This window comes from Stigmatopora argus, chromosome 17, assembly GCF_051989625.1.
Source record: "Stigmatopora argus isolate UIUO_Sarg chromosome 17, RoL_Sarg_1.0, whole genome shotgun sequence".
Taxonomy (NCBI): domain Eukaryota; kingdom Metazoa; phylum Chordata; class Actinopteri; order Syngnathiformes; family Syngnathidae; genus Stigmatopora; species Stigmatopora argus.
The window spans coordinates 8,455,414-8,476,636 of NC_135403.1; the positions used below are offsets into that span (position 1 = coordinate 8,455,414).

General features: G+C 40.4%; 1 protein-coding gene and 1 long non-coding RNA gene across 2 annotated transcripts in view; both read left to right on the plus strand.

Annotated features, from left to right (window-relative positions):
• The first annotated feature begins 3,646 nt into the window (after nt 1-3,646).
• Nucleotides 3,647-10,403, plus strand: klf6a (Kruppel like factor 6a). Its single transcript, XM_077624612.1, has 4 exons — nt 3,647-4,039; nt 5,779-6,364; nt 7,081-7,204; nt 7,989-10,403. The coding sequence occupies exons 1-4, from the start codon at nt 3,938-3,940 to the stop codon at nt 8,038-8,040; spliced, it is 864 nt and encodes a 287-aa protein (XP_077480738.1). The 5' UTR covers nt 3,647-3,937; the 3' UTR covers nt 8,041-10,403.
• A 2,853-nt stretch (nt 10,404-13,256) lies between these two features.
• LOC144092064 (uncharacterized) overlaps nt 13,257-21,223 on the plus strand; it is a 65,657-nt gene continuing 57,690 nt past the window's right edge. Inside the window, exon 1 of the long non-coding RNA XR_013305967.1 lies at nt 13,257-13,517. This is a non-coding gene — a long non-coding RNA (uncharacterized LOC144092064). The remainder of the gene's footprint in view (nt 13,518-21,223) is intronic.

The window sequence follows — 21,223 nt, forward strand, 5'->3', positions numbered from 1 at the left end:
TCTGATTTATGATTTGAATGAATATTGATTTTTCCAGGAGCTCTTTTTTTTTTTTTCTTCTTCTTGCAACCCCCTCCTCTCTCGCTCTCCATCCATTTCTCCTTTTAACAAAAGAGTGAATGATATATGTGGATTGATTTCCAATCAATTATTTTTATTTTCATTTTATTTAAGCCGGGACAAATTTCAGTGGCCCCCGCAGAGGGCAATGCATCTCTATCAATAGTGATGTAGCTCGTTACTAACTGGCCTTCTGATAGTTGGCGGGGAAATAATGAGCAAAGGTTTATTTCGGAATCTGTCATGCCGACATAAACATTGTCGGGCAATAAATTTGTCGCAGGGGTCTTTACGTGACACTCATAAACAAATACACTAAATGAATGTGTCAGCTCATTTTCAACCAAATGTTGCTCCTTAACCCTTTGTGTGCCACTAAATGAAAAACCTTATGCAAAATAAATACATGAATAAAAATGACATTTTGCATGAAATATGTGCAGAACAAAATAAGGGGAAAATTAAAAGATTTTTTTGAAATTAAACCATTTAAATGAAAAATAAATATATTTTTGATTGTTCTATCCTAGCCAATGGGAGGACAGCAAACTGTTGGGAGCTAAATGATGGGAGAGGAACTCTATCATGCCAATTTCAAAATAAAATACCATACGGGAAGTGTATTTATGTTTTGGGGGATGTTCGATGTTTTTTTTCTTTTTTAGATATTAGATAGGCGTTTCATAACTTCAATATTAGGCAGTGGCGGTCCGTGCATTTTCTCGTAGCGCCTTCAACAAATCAATCCAACCCTCAAAAACTATTTTATGGCTATAAAACCTCTACTGCAGCTACAGCTGCGACACATAAAAAATAAGCAATAAATCAATGCACAAAAATGGGGTAAAATCCACTTTCTAGCCGCATTTAATGATTAAATACAAATACTGGAGCTTTTCAGACATTACATTATAATATATGATTCAGATATTTCTTAGGCCAGCAGAGAAGGCCTTGAAGGCCCTGACGGCACACCACTGATATTAGGTATGTGTAGTTTGTAATTAGACGTGCCACTGTATTTTGTGACAAATCCAACATGCCATCACTTTTGAACCTGAAATTTTAGCAGTTTTGTGATTCAAAGCCAGTGTTTTCTTACCTTTTAAGTAATAGATCCCTAAATGCAAATTGTGAAGCCTAAGAAGTACTGCATATTATTTTGAATTCAAATATTCATAATCATCACAATCTTCATCTTCTGCTTCTTACCTTTTATAATGGCCACGGGGAGAATAAAAAGGTCTAATGTTTCTAAATTGTACCCCTAAAAAAACCCTTCATGGAACAACTCACTGATTGGCTTGACAGTGATGCATTAAATGGGTCACTCCGTAATTGCTCCTTCCTTGCGGCTACTTGCGGGCCTGGAATTACATAACGATGATAAAGCTACAGACCTGGCCTTCCAAGATAAAACTGCCATGCGAGGACCTTGCACATTCTCTAAATGCTTCATCTAAGAGGCCTTCTAAAGGAAGTGATTACTGTAGAGCAGCCCACTATTGCTCCAGCGGGACCCGAACATGGACTATGTTATTCATCACATACATGCAGTAGACGCCTTGGCAACTTGGAAAATGCATGAGTAATGACGAGGCATTACAGTGTCATGAGGAGCAATGCATTTTGCTACATTTCATGTGCTGTGACAAAGGAGTTTTAGCAGCTCCACTAAATGGACACTTTTCAAATCAGTCTTTCCATTGAGTTCTACAAGGACACAATGAATAGCCTCTTTTGAAACATAAAAGAAAAGTGGAATTCCTTCACGGGGCTACTGAGTCCAGCTCGGGGCTAAACAAGACATCCCGCCACCATATGACTAAATCAGATGCCGTGGGTGACAAATACGGCCTCACAGCTGAGAGCAGCACAAAGAATGCTCAGTTGTCTACTTTGCCAGTGTCAGAAAATACTGCCACTTGGAAAACAATGGACTTCTTGTCTAAGAAATGTTGTTTATCTCATCAGGAGATGGCGTGCCAGGTCGGGGTCTTAACTTCACACTCTGGACTTATGCAATATTTACAGGAAGTGAAGCCTGGCACACAGACAGAGACAAATGATAAGAGAATGTTCCGGTTGACATCAAGCCACTACCAACTGGAATGTCGTGGAATGTTACAAGCGGGTGCATCATTTATGACAGGATACAACAAGTGTGACCATTCAACATAAAGATGTTTGAGACTTCACAACAGTAAGGATGTCCTATATGTTAAGGGGAAGAAAGACTTGAAACTTAAATTGCAAGGTTAGGAGATTTCCCAGGCTCATCCTCATCCCAAAATAATCTCAGGCAGGTAGGTTTATAAAAGATGGAATTTTTAAAAGAATGCTGACAGGCTGACTTTAGCTTCTATTATCAGTAAATGTCCTCAAACTAAACCCAAGACTTTTTTTTCATAATGAAATACAAAATATTTATTAATAAAATTATTTACTTTATCTGGAATGAATCAATTGATGGATTTAAATTAAACCTGAAGAAAAAAAACATGCAATAAGAGCACAGTGGTCCCTTGATTAACTCATTGGCCGTAATTGACGCAGATAAACATCCATCCTTTTGAACCTAGAGGGTGAAATGGATTGGACGTCGACAAGTGACAAACTAATTGAAATTCATACCGGAAGAATGAAAAGAGAAACTGATTGGATGTCTATCATTGCCAAAGTTACTGGAAGAGTTCATTCTTAATAATTCTGGCAACTGGTTGTAATTTTTCCTATTGAAATAAATAGATAAGTCATTTAAAATGTTTAGGCCCACTACAATGCTTTTGTCAAGTGTATTTTATAGAGTCGGTCCAATCGATTGGCTGATTTTTGTGAGATCTCTGATCACCGATTCGTGCCTTTTGAGTGCTAAAAAATGTCATGGAAAAATTGACTGAACCTACTGTAAACCCCCCAGGAATAAACTTTAAATTTGTTCATGCTACTCTAAAAGGCTGTTTATGAATTTGCCTATTCTACTTGAATATACATATGACAGCCAAACAAAACTGCTAACTCCATAATAAAAATAAATCTCTTAGGAACATTAAATTACTGTTTACCATATGCAAAAATACTCAGACAGAAGTAGATAGTTTCCTCCACACTCATAAAACTTATATAACAAGTCATCAGTTCCAGCCACCAGTGTCCAAGAACAAGAATATGCTGAAACCTCTTTTTTTATTATTATTTTGCATTTTTTTTTAGAAAGTACTGTCAACACACACTTAACCACAGATTGGCTGATCTCATAGCGTTTTAAACGGGTCTGTCCCTTTGCTACTCGAGAGCGGATATGTTTTCACTGGCAAAGCAGTTTCGGCTCACATGCGCTGTCTGTGGTCAAACACGAAGCCAGCAACGTTGAGCGAACTGACGCTCGTGGCCGTGCGCCTTCTGCACTTATATACACGCTAAAAATAACTAACCAATCAGCGACGAGATCATGGGAGTCCAACTGGCCAATCACAAAAGAGAGCGAAGCCGCTGAGTGCCGAGGTGTCTGTTAATTGGCCGGTTGTGATATCATTTGACATGCAGGAGGCTGCTCGCTTCTGATTGGCCGAACCGGAGTGAGCGTCATCCTGCCGTGATGGAGGGGGGCGGGCTCGGAGGTTTGAATAGGGAACTTTGCAGAGCCAGTAGCTCTCCATCTAGTGCGTTGCAGTGTTTGCAAATACCTTAAACGCCAAGCGAGAGAAGAAGGGGGACGGAAGGAGGTTGCTTGAAAACAAGCGCTGCTTCGTTTGCGTCGCATGCGAGTTACAGCAAGGGACTCTCTTCATTCCGTTTCCTCTCTGACTGGCTTCTTCTTTTTTGTTTTTGCTTCCTCGCAACACATTTAGGCTTACTTTGACAGGAGCTCGGGAAAATGGATGTTCTACCCATGTGCAGTATCTTTCAAGAACTTCAAATAGTTCACGACACGGGCTATTTCTCCGCCTTACCGTCACTGGAGGAGTATTGGCAGCAGGTGAATATGGCGTTTTTTTGCTGTTTTTTTTTTTCAGTCACTTCATCTAATACGTGCATGGTTGTGTTTGCTTGTGTGTGGGCACTGCGAGCGAAGTGGTTCACTGTGTCACGTCTGACAGCTGGAAGTCCAAAACACCCGCGTGCGTGCGTGCGTGCGTGTGCGCGATTCCAAAGTACTTCATTGAGTATTTCCATAGTGTTTCTTCCCTTTTGATCTGCACGTTAAACTCGACTTTGCCTGACTTTTCTCAAAACAAGACTCGCTCATAACCATCCACTTTACCATCCCTTGCAATGTAAATAGTGATCAAAGCTGTTAGATCAAATGTATCGGTTCATATTTGAACTTTGAATTCCGCCTTTCCGTAGTAAAATTCATTCAACCAAAATATTATCATCGCAGGACAAACATCAAACACTATGTATACATATCTATCCGTCACCATTGAAATGTATGAGGATGTGTACATGTCTACCTAATGTCATGGTCACTATCTTATTTATTATTATTATTATTTTTTTTTCATTTTTAAACCGGAATCGACAGCATTCGGATGAGAGCATATCAAATTCCGATTGTTCATTGGCATGCGTGAAAGCAAGCACAGCTGGGAAAGGTGGTTAAAGAGACAGAAATACACATTTAATGCCTGCAGGAAATATGTATTCTACATGAACCTTGGTAACGTGGCTGTCTCTGAGCAGCATCTAATGAATGGCCCTGCCTTTCAACTTTAATGGCCGCTGGAGTAAATTGGAGCTTGTGTAGTGTGTAGCTGACACTGTGAGGAAGGATGTGATTGCATGTCAGAGGTACGCATGAGGAAAAGCAGCTGAATAGCTCATGTTGGGTAGTGGAAGGGGGGGCGGTGGTGGGGGGTGTTGAGTGGCTTCCTTAAAAGGTATCTAAATTTGTTCAGTGAGTCATTGGGCCACTAAAATGACAATGCTGAGAGCTGCAGTGTATATTACTCAATGAGGAAAATAGGGATTAAATGTAGATGTTATCTTGATGAATGGACGGCGCGGTGGAGTGAGTGGTTAGCGCGTCGGCCTCGCAGCACTTTGGTCCTGGGTTCAAATCCAGGTCGGTATAACTGTGTGGAGTTTGCATGTTCTCCTGCGTGGGTTACCTCCCACATTCCAAAAACATGCAAGGTAGGCTGATTGGATTCTAAATTGCCCCTAGGTATGGGTGTGAGTGTGCATGGTTGTCTGTCTCATTGTGCCCTGCGATTGGCTGGTCACCGATTCAGGGTGTCCCCCCGCCTCTGGCCCGGAGGCAGCTGGGATAGGCTCCAGCACCCCCTGCGACTCTAATGAGGATAGAGAGAAAATGAGATGAGATTATCTTGATGATTGTCACAGAGCCAAGTTATTGTATTCTGTCACAAGTACACATATAATTGATATTTAAATAGTGATATTTTTGGGCAGGAGTGAACTTAAAAAGGATTTTTTAATATTAGATTTAATCTACATGCAGCTGGTGAAATATAACGGAGATATACACCATGCTGTGACCATTGACTGTTGGATCTGTTACAATTTGTTGGTGATCTTTTCCTGCTGCAGGCAAGTATTCCACTGCATTGAGTGTTTTGGGCTTGTGAGGACATGCATCATTTAAAATGATCCCGCCATAGAAGCTGGCGTGAAAAGCGTACGCTCCGCGGGGGTTGTATTATAATTCATGTTTTCTCACTGTACTTTCTGGTTTTGTTGTCATTGCTTCAGACATGCTTGGAGCTGGAGCGCTATCTACAGAGCGAGCCTTACGTCTCCACTCCCGATCTGAAGTTTGACGGCCAGGAGGACCTCTGGAGCAAGTTGATCTTGGCCTGTGGGGATAAGGCCAAAGTCGAGGCTGACCCTAAACTACCCCCGGGCCCCCAAGAGGAGGACAATCACGATAGCCAAATTTTTGACACCAACAGCGTGAATTCGGATGCCAGCAGCGAAGCGTCAGACAGTTCCGAGGAGCTCTCGCCCACGCACAGCTTTATCTCCAACCCCCTCGCCTCGGCCCTGGTCGGCTCTGGACCTTTTAGCCCGTCTGTGATCAGCACCCCGCCGTCCTCGCCGGAGGCCAACTCCGAGCCCAGCGGTGTGGTGAGCGGATGGGTCGGCACGCACGGCGACTTGCATTTGCCGGCTAAAATCCGGAGCAACGGCGTGGCCAAGGGTTCGGAAAAGACGGGACTCACCTGCGGGGATGTTTCTCCGGACGGCAGGAGGAGAATACACAGGTGTCAGTTCAACGGGTGTCGCAAGGTTTACACAAAGAGCTCCCATCTAAAAGCACACCAGCGCACTCATACAGGTAAATTGTACACTTGACTTGTTAAATCAATGTATTTTCCGACAGAAAAAAACTCCTCATTGATTGCAGAAGCTACTAATTCAGACATCGCCCTCGAACCGCACTGTACGGTGGACGTGTAACGTAATTAAAGGTCCACATTGCATGATGTTCTCAGCTGGTGCACAGCGGCATTAGTTTTGCATGGCTGGATGGCTAAACTGTGACCTAATCTATGTGGAATGTGACTGACTGTCCCAGTGAGAGAGCCAAGCAAGCGGGAGTAAGGGGGAGGGGTTCCACATTGGAGATAAAAGGACTTGAAAACAGATTGAGTTTCAGCATGGGAAAGGCAGGCGCTGTGTTATTGGGGGGGTTCTCGACGCTTTTTGGGTGGCTTGTAGTGGTCACTTTTTCATTTTTGATTAAAGGCGTGAAATTGCAGGGTAGGTTTTCTGGTTTCGTGTATCTGGCTCTCACACATTCTGCCCTAAATCACCAGGAACATTCCAAGGATGCTTCCAGTATGCATTTTGAAAGGGTAAAACAAAACATGCGAGTCATCCGACGGGTTCCGTGGAATCCGTCTTGGGTGACTCCGCGTTAGTCATCAGGCCGGTTTCACTCTGAGGCATGATTGATTTGAAATATTCAGGCTCAGCAACAGCTTTACATGGGGAAAAAAAAGACTATTTATTTGCTGTCACTTCTAATCCGTTTACGTCTGCTTGTTTTAGGTGAGAAGCCGTACAGGTGTTCATGGGAGGGCTGTGAGTGGCGTTTTGCGAGGAGTGACGAGTTGACCAGACATTTCAGGAAGCACACTGGGGCAAAGCCATTTAAATGCAGTCACTGTGACAGGTAAGTTCTGTTTAATGTACTGCCAAGAGTTTCACATGTGTAAGGCAAGCCAAAAAAAATGTTCAAACAGCTTGATTGGATTAGATGGAAAACATTTTTTGAAGCTTTTCCGTTCGATCTGCTGAATCAATCAAGGATTTATCATTTAAGACCACTTGTTCTGTTTTCAAAGTATTTTCTCTTTCCCTTTAGAGATATCCCTACCAAAGACTTAAAAGAAATCTGTTACTGTAAAACACAATAATTAGATATCAAGGGAAAGAGGGAAAACATGTCATGACTGGTGGTGCTGGTCGAATAGAAGTGTTTTGTAAATATTGTTGCCGTAAGGCGTCATTTTGAAACGTGGCCAGTGGTGCTTTCATTTCTTTAAAACTATGGGGGATTTTGTCAATTGCTGGTGTAAAAAGTAACAGAGCAAATCTTTCGATTGGGAAAAAAATGCATCCATGTGGCAAACTAACTGGATAAAAACATTGTCGTACTCAAGCGGATTTACTTTTGTCTTGATCGCTATTCAATATAAAGCTGCAATTTATTAAAAAAAATAGATCATTTCTGCAACAATTCCTGTACTAAGCCTTCCTATTCAACATTTTTTTTACTCTATATACATATTTCTTGATTACTTTGTTGTCAAGCAAAGGATTTTTCCATAAAAGTCATGTGACATCTGAAAATAACATTAATTTGTCCTTCAAAACATTTTGTCTCAACCTCAAGCTTCTGCTACACTAATGTTTGGTTGTTTTTTTTCTTTTCTCCTCCTCCTTTCCATCCCCAGATGTTTCTCCAGGTCTGACCATCTGGCTCTTCACATGAAGAGGCACATCTAAAGCCGGGGTGAGCACCAGACCAAGCAACACAGCGGAGGGCAAAACATTTTTTTTTTTGGAGGGGAAAAAGAAGAAGAAAAAAAACAACACAATCTCCCTACCAGTCTCTTGGTTGAACTTATCCCAGAGAGCAGACAGGTGGGAGTGTGTTCCAGCCAAAGCATGCTGTTTTGCACCATACTGAAACCCAGTGCCTCCGGGACCTCACTTGAGAGGAGGGATGCCCTGAAGGTTGCAACAAGTGGACAAAATCATCATTGTTAGGGAAGGGAGCGAGATGCAGAGAGCAAGTTTTTTGATTCAAATGGTCAGGAAAAAAGCGGAGAAAAAAAAATGACAAAAGAATGAATGATTTTGTTTGTATGGTGCATGATGTTTTGGGGACATTTCCCCCGAATCGGACAGCTGATACACTGGTACTTTGCAAAAACTGTCTGAGGTGAGCACGAATGTACTGTGAATGACTGGCAACGGCTGCCTGCCTTCTTCAAGGAGGGAAGAAGAGAGGATGGATGGCTAGTTGGATGGTCTGAGGGGGCTGGCACTGACGTTGCTGTGGACTGAGTGGGCTTTCTGGGGGGAAACATTCCTGTTATGTTTCCCCAGTGGCAGTCTGTCTGGCACCTAGACTTGGGGGTGAGAAGTTCTTCTATCAGAGAAAAACAAGTCACCTTTTCTGCATAGACCGGGACGGAAAGTTCACCCCCATGGTCGCTGTATGAGATGAGTTTTGTTTTTGTTTTGGTGTTTTTTGGTGCAGCTACTAAATGTGCAATGTGTTATGTAGCCTGATTTCTTATTTTTTTACAAGCTACAAAGCTTCATTTGTAGTCTAATTGTATAAGCTGTGTGCTTAGAGGTATAACACAACTATAACTTCAGTATCATAGACAGGTGTTGCATGGTTCTAGGGTTTTTTTTTCTCTCCACCCCCGTTTCCACTATAATCAGGACTGCAAATAGTTTCAAATAGGGTGCAGCTAAAATGCAAACGGTTGAAAAAATGTTACAATATTGTACATAAAGCCTTGATGATTCCCTCTCTTTTTTTATTTAACCAAATCCTTCTCATTCCTGTGTTCATTTCATCAATGCTTGCTTGTTCTATTCATTCATCTTCTGCCTTGGGGTAACAATTTTGGAATTTTTTTCTACTTTCTTTCTATCGAATAATGCACTGTTGACCTGAATGGTGCCTTATGCAAGTGACTGCCCCGAGGCAGTGGTTGTGCACTTCCCCTCGGGAGGTCGTATTTGTTTATATGGGTGATTTGACAAGCTTGATCAAGGCTCAATTACAAATGCCGTCTCTTTGCGTCGACGGCAACGATCTCTTGTTTCTTAACTGTGGTCGTGAAAGTACTTGTTTTGTTTTTGAGTCATAGCACAGATTTAGCGACAATTCTGTAAATACGTCAAATGCTGTATGTTTAGAGCACTTATTTTTTGTTATTAAAGATGTCGACTACTGTGTAGTATGTACTGATGTCCATCAAACACAGCTCAAAAGGTACAAAACCATCATTTTTAAGTTGATCTTTGTCTTACTAACCCCTCGTCCTCCTCCTTCTTGTCCCTTTTATGCCTACAAGTGCGACTGAAGAAACGGCTAAAGATTTATTGTAATTAACAGGCTGCAGTTGGACAGGCCTCGCCTTGTAGTGCCTCACAGTAATGAATTGCTAAAGGCTTTGTTGGCATGGAATCTGTCACAGACTGCTGACTGTGGAGGTTGGATATTGACCTGTCTGGTGAGCGTTGTTTTAGCAAGGCAGCAACAGTATTATTAAAATCAAACGTGCGAGCAGGCCCCCTAAAAAAGAACTAAAGAGGTGGGGATAAAGATCAACCATTGACAGTGCTCGTCAAAGTTCAATCAGAAGACCGAGACAAAACGCTAACTGCCGGAGTATTATCTGCATCTTGAGTTGGAATTGATACTCGTCTAAAGGCAGAATTAAACGATCTCCGCCACCTTGCCAAAAGGAATCAGATGTCATGCCGTAAAAGATAGATTTCAGGCACCCAGGACGTGTACAAACTTGAAAATACGATAGATTGGAGATAGCTGGCAGCCGATACAGTTCAAATCGTAATTGAGCCTTGAAACAGCTCTGTTTGCTGACATCATTTTCACTTTCGACATCATCTCTTTTCATGCCACTATTCCAGCTTTTCTGTCTCACACAAACACACAGCTTTGTTTTCAACTGGATCTTTGTATAAAAAGGAAAAAAAAAACAACTTTTGTAAAATTGTTATGTTTATGCTTTATCAAATTTTTATTTGGAATTGTTTTGCAAAATTGTTATATTTCTGTATGAATGTATTTTTTATTGGAATAATAAGAAATTCTTATCTGACCTTGCTTCCTTTGTCTTATTTGTTGAGTCTCCTCTATTGGGTTACATTTTTGCTAGCGTGTTTTGTCCTGTGGTGACATAGACAGATTAAAGTTAGTGTTCGGGCACCAAGGCTGCAAATATAGCATTATTTGTGTCACCTACTTAATGAATTTAGAAGAGAGATGTTGACCAGAACCTCATTTCTTTTCCCCAACATTTATTCAAACGCCGCTGTGCACGGTTTCACCTTTTCCTGACTTGTAAAATAGCTATGAAAATAACAACTTGCTAAACATTCACGTCTAACAGACTAACAGACCCCCCCCCCCCAATAAAGAATTCCCAGAAAAGTTTCCTGCCATACAGTTGAAATTCCACGAGTTCCCCATTTCTTAGAGCAAAAAAGTGCTCATCAAAGCAGTATAAATAATTTATCTCCAGTTCTTATAGCCCATGGCATTTAATTATGGAGCCACTTTCATACATTTGTTTGAGGATTACTTTCTTTAACACAGATAATGATACAAAACAGCAGTGGATAAACCAAAGAGCTGAGTTTTAAGTTACAAACGAACGAGAAATAACATGCTCCCTTGCTTATGGTGATGACCTAGAATGGGCAGGGAACTTATTAGCTCCTCTGATTTCCAGTAAAAGCCCTTTGCTTTTTAAATGAGGTTTGCGAGCTGTTGGTAATTAGCCCATTTTTGAAGAACCTCCCAGATTTGGCAAGGAATGTTGTTTTTGCCAGCGAAAGCTGGAGCTTCTAGATCTGCCCCACTTGTTTTAATAACTGAAAATCCACCTAGAGTACTACACATATTACAGAAATGGGATACAGAATTTGTTTTGGACTAAACGGAATTAAAAAAAGCACAAATTACTGCAAAATGCATCCCGTTTTGCACAATTATTGTGTTGAATGTTAACAACAACACTCATAGAATACAATATGATAAACACGTTTATACAAGGTGGTTAACTCTGCTAAAAAAGCACAATTATTTTACTATACGAGCAAGTCAAGTGTGGAGTTGGCATGCTCTCTTCTTGCTTGTGTGGGTTTTACTAACAGTTTTTGCCCTTGTTTCAAAAACTTGAATGATTAGTTGTTAATAGGTGTGTATGGTTGTTTGTTTATGTGCCCTGCAATTGGCTGGCAACCCGTCAGAGTACCCTGTTCCTCCTCAAAAGTCAGTAAATTGTAACGGCAATCCAGATAGAATAGGAAATAGATGGATAGGTAAAATTGTGATTATGAACAAAACACAACATTGAATAAAGCACATGCGCCATAACTGCTCTCACAGTCAAGTTTATTTATATTTATTTTTTAACATACAGTGTGAAGAAAATATTTTTACTTTACACTTGTTTGGAAACAGAGCTGCAAACAATGAACATTCTCTGATTGAATACGAACCTCTTTCACTCTGTAATTGCCAAAGGATGAGAATTTGAGCATCCCCTAAACATACTAGACTTATATTATCCAGACTGAAATGACAGACAAGTAGCCAAAGTGAGGGACTGCATTAACTGAACCTGGTCCAGATGCGATTGAGAAAAATAACTGTGATGAAGGCCCCCAGCCGGTTAAATGAGGGGAAATAATAAGGGAAGAGGAGCTTATCAGGCAAAGAGTCTGGTTCATTCAGTCAGCCAGACTGCAAGTCGTCACATATGCCGATTTCACTGTGAAAGCCTCTGTGTGGGGCTCCCTCCCTCCAGCTCTCTCTGTTAATGGAGTCTATTAGCGCGTGGCTTATTGGGGGAATGGAACTAAAATAAAAGGTCACTGACCTTCCTTTAAGTTGCGTTGTGCACCCACCAAGCAGTCAATGCCACCCCACTATAATCACAATCAGCCTTTCTCCATCCAAACTCCGCACCGTAAATTTCCTCTTCAATTAAGCAAGTTGAATGAAACTCTTTTTGCGGTTCCTCATTGATAAAGTCAAGTGATCTTCAGCTGGAAGCACACCTTGAACACAAATCCTCCGAGTTTTTCTAGACCCAGCCATAGTCTCGCTAGAGATTTGGAGGTGACAAAATAAATCAACCTGCCAAAGGGGTTTTTGTAGAAAACCACTGCCAGCTGATGTTGCTTAGCATGACCTTGTTAAACTGTGAAAATGTCCTAGTCCCCAGCAGAGAATAGCAGCAGTGAGCGAGTGCTCATGCAAGTTTCTGTCAGAATGGGGGGCACCCAGTGGCTGATTGTGTGTGTGTGTGTGTGTGTGTGTGTGTGTGTGTGTGTGTGTGTGTGTGTGTGTGTGTGTGTGTGTGTGTGTGTGTGTTGATGCTGAACAGTCAAATCATATGGAAAATATTAAACAAGATCTGGCAGATAGTTCTTATTTACATCTGACATTATGGCATTTTCAAGTTGTTCTACCACACAGGAATTCCACCTCACAGGCTAGAATTAGAAATATTGTATGATCAACAGTTTAAACAACCACAATAAAAGCATGAAAAAAGGGGGATCAGGCACAAGAAAAAAAAACACTGGGGAAGTAACTCAGCCATGTAGTGATTTTGTTCTGCTAAGATTCAATTACACAAATGAAATTAGTGGAACCAGTTAACTAATATGCACAATGTATCATATTCTCTAAGAGAGAATTTGTCTAAATAGAGTGAGGCTGTGTGCAACGTTCCCTTTAAGGTGCGCAAATGGTCGCATACTTTCATAAACTCTTAGTCTATCCAGCGCAGTGCACTGCAAATATATTAGATAAATATAACTTTTTCTGTATCATTTTACTATGTAATTCATGTGGCAGGTGACCAGCCAATCATTGGATGCGATGCAATCACGCTGCGCAGCCAATCACAGCATTGACCGCACTCGCGCATGAAGCTCGAGCTAACTAGGCTAACTGAATGTGATACGCCAACTCGATCAAACCAGCATTAAAAAGAACGGCGCATCTTTTAACGTGAAATGGCTGTCGAAGTGTCTTTAAAGAGAAGAACAAGCGTGGACACCAGAGGACATCTTTTGATTTTCGAGTGTGAAAGGTCTTTTCTGCAAAACATGCAGCAAGTGTAAAGTTGTGAGTGAGTTTTACCATTGAAAAATATGGACATTTAATTAACCCAAACCACCTCAAGTACAGACGTAAGGTAAGTCAGATTTGTGCAAATTCTGTCATTTGTTAAGATGCTTTATGTATGGATATTAATAATGAAATTTTATGGTTTGATCATTGATGGGTAGTAAAAATGCAGCTGGTGATGACAGGTGTCATACTGGTGGGTGGTCATGGTGGGTGGTACATCAGTATGCTCAGGTAGGTTGTCTGTATGTCCAGATTTATGAAAAATTAGATGGAATATTGGCTGTGTGTTGTTATTCGCATACACGGTAGGTAACCCAAGCAAATGCAAGGGCCCAAAGATTTTTCAAACATTATTTTCTCATTAAAAATGTATGATGAGCATGGTTCACTAAAATGTCATCTTTTACTAAGATCCAAACTGCTTCACTGCATTGCGTGGACTGCTGCTAATTGGTGTAAAAATAGTGCAGAACGCACGTGTTCAAGTGGAAAACAAATAAATGTTCACTGCACAAAGAAAACAAAAGAAAATCGATATCACACAATAAATTTTGATGAAGCCAGACATTTGTTCTCTGCCATTGCCAGGCACGTTTGACATTCGCTCTTGTCCTAAAAGATTTAAAATATGCCATCGCAATCCATCTCATAACTATTTTTAAACCCCCGAATGGAACGTGCAAGACAAACTGTTCTGCATCTTGGCTGTGTGTGGTTGGTAGATCAGCTTCTAAATCAATTTGCGTGACAATCACGAAGATAAGAACAAGACACAGAAGTCACATGGAATTAGTTTCACAAAGAAACTGAACTCCAAAGTAGATCATTGACAATATCAGGTGCTATTACTGGAATTTTCACATTGGAACTTGATAGAGTTGTGCTAGTCAATGCCAAAAATGAGATGACAATGGGACTTTTATTATGCTCTCTTGATGTTGAATCTGTGTGTGAACTTTTTAATAGTGGTGCCAGTAATACTCTTGTATTTATATTGCCATGAGTAATGTTTAAATGTATATCGCCCGTGGATTTAATAAAGGTTTATAAAGTAGAATATGTTCGGTACGGGAACAGAATATATTTTTAATGAATTATATTTAACTTTTATATTGAATTTACAGCAAATTGATGCTATTTATGGTACTCGGACGTTTGGTCGCCGGACGTTTGGTCGCCCGGACGTTTGGTCGCCTGGACGTTTGGTCGCCCGGACGTTTGGTCGCCCGGACGTTTGGTCGCCCGGACGTTTGGTCGCCCGGACGTTTGGTCGCCCGGACGTTTGGTCGCCCGGACGTTTGGTCGCCCGGACGTTTGGTCGCCCGGACGTTTGGTCGCCCGGACGTTTGGTCGCCGGGCGTTTGGTCGCCGGGCGTTTGGTCGCCGGGCGTTTGGTCGCCGGACGTTTGGTCGCCGGACGTTTGGTCGCCGGACGTTTGGTCGCCCGGACGTTTGGTCGCCCGGACGTTTGGTCGCCCGGACGTTTGGTCGCCCGGACGTTTGGTCGCCGGACGTTTGACAACATGACAGAGTTTACTGTTGAAACCAGCTCTCAAAATTATATTCATGAGAGAGAGAGAGTTTAATATCTAAATATCTACTGTTGAAACCAGCTCTCAAAATTATATTCACCCGGGTGACCAAACGTCCGGTCACGCTATTTATGAATTGAATGAATGCAATTATTTTGTTTTATTTGGTCATTTGTTTTTATGTACTATTCATAATGATTCTAAATACAAACAGGTTACCTGACTACCTCATTGGATTAAATTCTTACAATTTGCTTTCAAAAAACAAAGTGCACATTTGCTGCATAACAGCAGTAACAATACACAATAATTTTCAAGAACACAATATACAAACATGAATGCTATTTAGGAAACTGTACATGTTGAAAAGAAGCATGCCCAACTATTACCCGTGCATGTTTTGTCTTCACTCAGTTTTGTATCTTCTTCCGAGTTTCCCTCATTAATAATTTGCATGGTCGTGTGGCTCTGTAGTTTACATGCTAGAATGATGGAGGCCCATTGTTTTGTATTGATCTTCTTGTAATGCCTGAATACACCAAACATTTCCCTCATTTCCTCTTTGTCACAAGGCTAAGTCATCGTCCCTTTAAACATTTCCACTAATAGCTATCTAATGAGTTGGGGTTAGCAGCAGGCCAGGAGGATGCGGCAATGAAGCTGATGTTCCCTATAGCAAAAAGGAAGCACTTGTAAAAACACATTGTTGTTTGTGTGCATATTGCGTCCATTGAATTGCACAGAAAGTAGTATTTTTACTTGTTATATTCCTTCACTTAATCTCTATTAAAACATTCTACTAATTTAATCATTTTTCAGTATTCATGTCTTATACATATGAATGTATATAAATGCAAGCCAGAGATATTCTTTGCCTTAAATGCATAACCATTAAAAAACGCTACTTGTACTGTGGTCGGTAGTAATGTAACATAACACGTGCATCACACCGGTAGGAAGGATCATGTTGACAATCAATAAACATTGGTACAGTTCCCTGAAGGGAACCATCTGGTTCTATAAATCATTTTTAAATCAATAAAGGTTAAGATGAAAGTATAATGATCTCATTTGATAAGAGCGTGTTCTTAGATGACAACATCTAAGAGGTAATTGTGAGGGTTTGTCGGCATGCTGAGACATAAGGATGAGGGTTATACTTGGTGCAATTGCAATGCTCAAGGTAAGTGAGGCCATTTGATCTCAAATCCGGGTCGAACTCGGCCACAGTCATAATCGTCGCTGTAATTAGATTCCCTTCTCTCAATGTCTCTGGCTTGTGTCACTCGGCTGGACAGTGACAGCGTGCGTGCTCAGGAGGGTGGAGCGAAATACACCACCGAGCGCTAGCTAGGGGTCAAACAGTCAAGAAGATGTGAGGACAGGTGAGCTGCATTCCCTTATAATGGTCCCCAGTGGAATAATGCCTTTGCCCTTTCCCTTTGCTCATTAAGGCGTGCTTGCCCGGTCACAATGCTTTCAAAAACTATAGAAGCAATGCATTCATTTTATGTAGATTACCTATCTGCTTCATTATCATTTTTCACTGTATCGGAAGTAACGTTGCTACGTTACCGCATCAAATAAATGCATTGTTATCTATTGTGTTAAAACGATCTAGCATTTCACATGATATTCTGTCCCATAATGTGAGGCTTATTCCAAGCTGTATATTCTACTCTTGGTCTGTCCAATGAATTATTATTCGAATAAACTTTGTAAAAAAATTGAACGTTATTTGATTAAGGGTTTTATGTGCGTTTAGAAAATTTGCTTTCGAATTGATTTGATGAAATTGCTTTTTAAACATACTGTTGTCTTCTGTTTGATTGATGTAGAACTCAATTTGGTGTTACAGGTAGTATACGAAAACAAATAGTGTCGTAAAATAAAAATACCGTGGATTACAATGGAGAGGAATTTATATATTCGTATTATTAAGAGGCAGCCCTGCACTACGCTTCATCAATTTTGCAAGGTGGTTGGAGATTGCATGATATTCTTTTATGTGTCATATAAACCAGCATTATAGAAATTTCTTTAATTGGCTTATTGATTAAGTGGCAGGATTTTTCAGGACACATCCATAACCTCTATGGGAAATCCCTTTTCTAGTGTTTTCTTTTTCCCTTCAAAAAGCTGTACTTTAGAACAAGCTATTATTTTTTTCCCCCTCAAATCCACACGTCATGTCCACAGTCATAAGGGATTTTATTTATTGTATAAGACCTGAGGCATATGTCAAACTGTGTTAAAACTGGTATGATTTTCAATTTCGACTGAAGGTGGTGAACAATCACACACACTACACCAGCTGAAATAAAAGGTTTGTGATGTTTTAAAAGGCTTCTTCCCTTTCCAAGTTACACGCTAGCATTTACATTTATCAACGTAAAATATACCTCTTGAACGTACACGTGCCGAGAAGAACCCTATAAATCAATATTTTATTTCACGCAATCTGATCATTTTCACCAAGTGTGCCTCATTCCACTTTGCTCTGAACACAATTACGGTGAGAATACTTTAGATTAGAGGTCCCCATGTTGTATTTTAATGACTGTTCATTTCACTTGTCATGGAAATGGAAAAATTAATTTGTGTTTTACCGTGTATCCACTTATCAAGATTGCATTAGGCTTTAATGCGATTCCATTTGGTAAGTAACTGTTAATGAAATAATATGATACATTCAAATAAATGTATTTTCAATATAGTATAAGGATGAGTATTATTTAAATGATCGTGTAGTGCAGTAACACTTTATGTACGCACATTAACCAGATTCCCACTTACATTTTCAGAAGTCAGTTTCTTCAATTAACCCAAGTTGCTATTTTTCAAACTGAACAGAATATTGCAGTGAAAAACCCACACAGGCCCGAGAGAACAGGAAGACCCGAGGCAAGGATTGAACTCAGAACCTTTCAAATGTCTGGCAGAAATCCCGAACACTAACCGACCGTGCTGTTGCTTGCACAACAGTAAAAAATGAACATTCTACAAAATGCGTATTCTACATGCATATTCTACATTGTTCTCCCCGGGCCTGCGTGGGTTTTTTCCAGGTACTCCCGTTTCCTTGCACTTCCAATGACATGCATGGTAGGCTGATTGGACACTCTAAATTAAAATTTCCCCTCGGTATGAGTGTGAGCGTGAATGGTTGTTTGTCTCCTTGTGACCTGCAATTGGCTGGCCACCAATTCGGTACACAGTTGATTGGTCGCCGGTCTTTTGGTCGCCGATCTTTTGGTTGCCGGTCTTTTGGTCGCCCGGAAGGTTATTGATAATTACCATTTAAATTGTTGCTCAAATTCCCTAAATACAAACTGCAAATAATTATTTGATATATTTATTATTATTCGCCGGTCTTTTGGTCGCCGGTCTTTTGGTCGCCGGTCTTTTGCTCGCCCGTTGTCGCGGTCCAGGTGACCAAAAGATCGCGACCAAAAGACCGCCGACCAAAAGACGGCGACCAAAAGACCGGCGACCAATCGACCGCACACGACCAATTCAGGGTGTCCTCTGCCTCTGCGAGTGAGCTGGGAGAGGCTCCAGCACCCCTGTGACACTAGTGAGGATAAAGCAATGCAGAAAATGAGATGAGCTGAGCATATTCTACATATGGTTGGAAGCCTGAGTCTCTTTTCACGTTAAAACTAAATTCAGATGTCTTTTTTGGTATTTTGTAGTGTGCCCTTCTTTTATCACTGGTTTGACTATACTGTATATTCACAACAGTGTATTGATTAATTTTGAATTATAGCTCTATATTTTTGTGTCCACATGCCGCAATAACAGCAAACGCTAGTTTTGCCTAGCCACATTTATAGCTTTGCAGCAGAACAGAGAGTTATCTCTAGCACTTGGAACCCTATGGAAAAGTAACCCTTTTCGCATCTAAATTCACATGCTGTTCTCCTGGATGAATTGCTCATGAAGTATTCATCTGAGCTACGTAGGTGTAGTGCATTTAAAACCAAATGGCAAGACTTGACCTTTGCAATGATGCTAGTTGTTGTCTGCAGTATGTAACAAGGTTTTGGGGAGGTGATTAATTTACATCATGATTTACATCAAATGTAATCACAGTCTACGGACAGCGCTGCATCTAATTGTCATTCTAGCGTCGATAAGTTATGAACTCCCGATTGCTTTACAACATGTGACAATTATCACCACAACATCCACTTTTCAATGAATTATTTCCCTTTTGGAGAAGTAATCGTGTAATAAACCTTGAAATGCTTCAAATGCTGGCATTAGATAGCACTTAATTTGAAAAATAAACTCAAATGATGTTATTGTTGTGAATGTAGTCATTTAAGATGTGTGGTTAGAAGACTTGCCAAGGTCATTTGTGGGTTGTTACCTATTCTTCATTAACATCCATCATATTTTCAAGATTGCCAGACTATTCCGAAATACATTCCGCACTTAAACTCTTAGATAGTACTGTTTTGAAAGGGGGGAGAAAATATACTTCCGTGAGCAAAATTAATTATTTTCAAGTTGTTCGTGTGTTTCATTGTCTTGAGATTTTTTTTTTATTAATGTTGAATCATTTGCTTCTACATGTGCGGCGATTTAAGAGTCCTATAAAGTGAAATGTGGGAGGCACATCTGTGACTCATTAAGCTGTAGTGGTTGTCTTATAATCTTACAAGTATGAAAATGAGAATGTGACTTGACACATTGGCTGTTAACTTTGGTTTTACGGTGGGGCCATTTATAAACTTGGAAAGATTATTCATATTTCTATTGTCTCCGATTTGAAGTTTGCACTGGACAACATATCACCTTGCAATGATCATTAGCTGCCAATGAATTGACTCTCCTAAATGATTGTGTACTTTGCTTCGTAGGGTTGCAAACGTGAGCATCTTAGGTTAGGTTAATCGCTATATTTCCACCTTTGATATTTACATTTGCCTTCATCATCTCTCATTAGAGCCTGAGGCAACAGACAAAGTTTAACACTCATTCGGGATATTAATCCTCTCCCTCTACCTCCATCTCCAGGAATTAATTTAGAAATGCATCACAGCATTCTTTGGTCTAGACCTTAATTAATTTTTGGTCACACTAATTAATTGTCAAATGAAAAAGTAAAGACCATAGATGAGATAACAAAAAAAATTGCGCTGGAGTCGAAGAGTTGATCTACATGCTAAATAGTGGGACACTGTTGTGAGGTGAATGCAATGAAAACGGTTGGTAAATCTGACATAAATGACATAATTTGCAAAACCTTTGGACATGCACTTCCTAGAGAAGCTCAAAAGTTGGTTGAATTCTGAAAATGATAGTTCTTGACGATGCTTATGGTGACTTATTCTGTAACCTTTCTTCAAATTTGAGTGGTGTTCAAGATTCTAGTACGCCATGTAGAGAACTATTTGTGTTGTTTTGCCAACTTCCTTTTCAGGGCAAGTGTAACAATGGTAATAAATGTCTCTGACTGCAAAAGCAAATGTCACAAAACTTCGGAATGCTAAGAGGATCCATGACCCCAGAATCGACCGAGGGGCTAATGGAAGCGTGTAGCCTTTCACAACAGCAATCAACCAGCAAATAAAATAAGAAAAACTAAAAAAAAAAACTTGGAGTGTCAAATTTTGCTAAAAGTCAATTGCCTAGGTGCAAATGGATTAAAATAATCAAACGTATTTGGACTTTAATCTAACAAAAAGGTCAGTGCTGCGTTCTGTATTTTTTTTCTTTATCAAGATAAATGATTTGCTGAAGTCGACTTGGTAAAACAAACCAAGCTGTCTGCCAAGTTCAGCGTTATTTGGTGAAAGCCCGACTGTTTGCACCATATCGCGTCCAATCACGGCGACAGACAGCCAACAGGTTACTTTGCATTTTAATTATGAGAAGGTCAAGCCAGGGTTTGTTCACCAGCATGTGATTAAACATGCACAGGACGCATAATTTATAGAGCACGGAGGTCGCTTTGACCCCATCACAATTTTTACAATCTCACACAAGCCAGTCTTGGTGCAATGTAAATGAACCCAGTAATTTATGACAGAAGGTTATTCATGAGAACTAAAGAGGGGGAAAAAACAATCAATAATACATGTTTAGGCAATTTTATTAACTGTCTGTTTGTCATTAATCATTCTTGCTCCAAGGTATTTTCTCCATCACACATGCTGTTGGATTTTTAAATGTGGAAAAGGAAAAGTGAAAACAAAGAATAGAAATGTTACCTTGGAAATTTTATGAT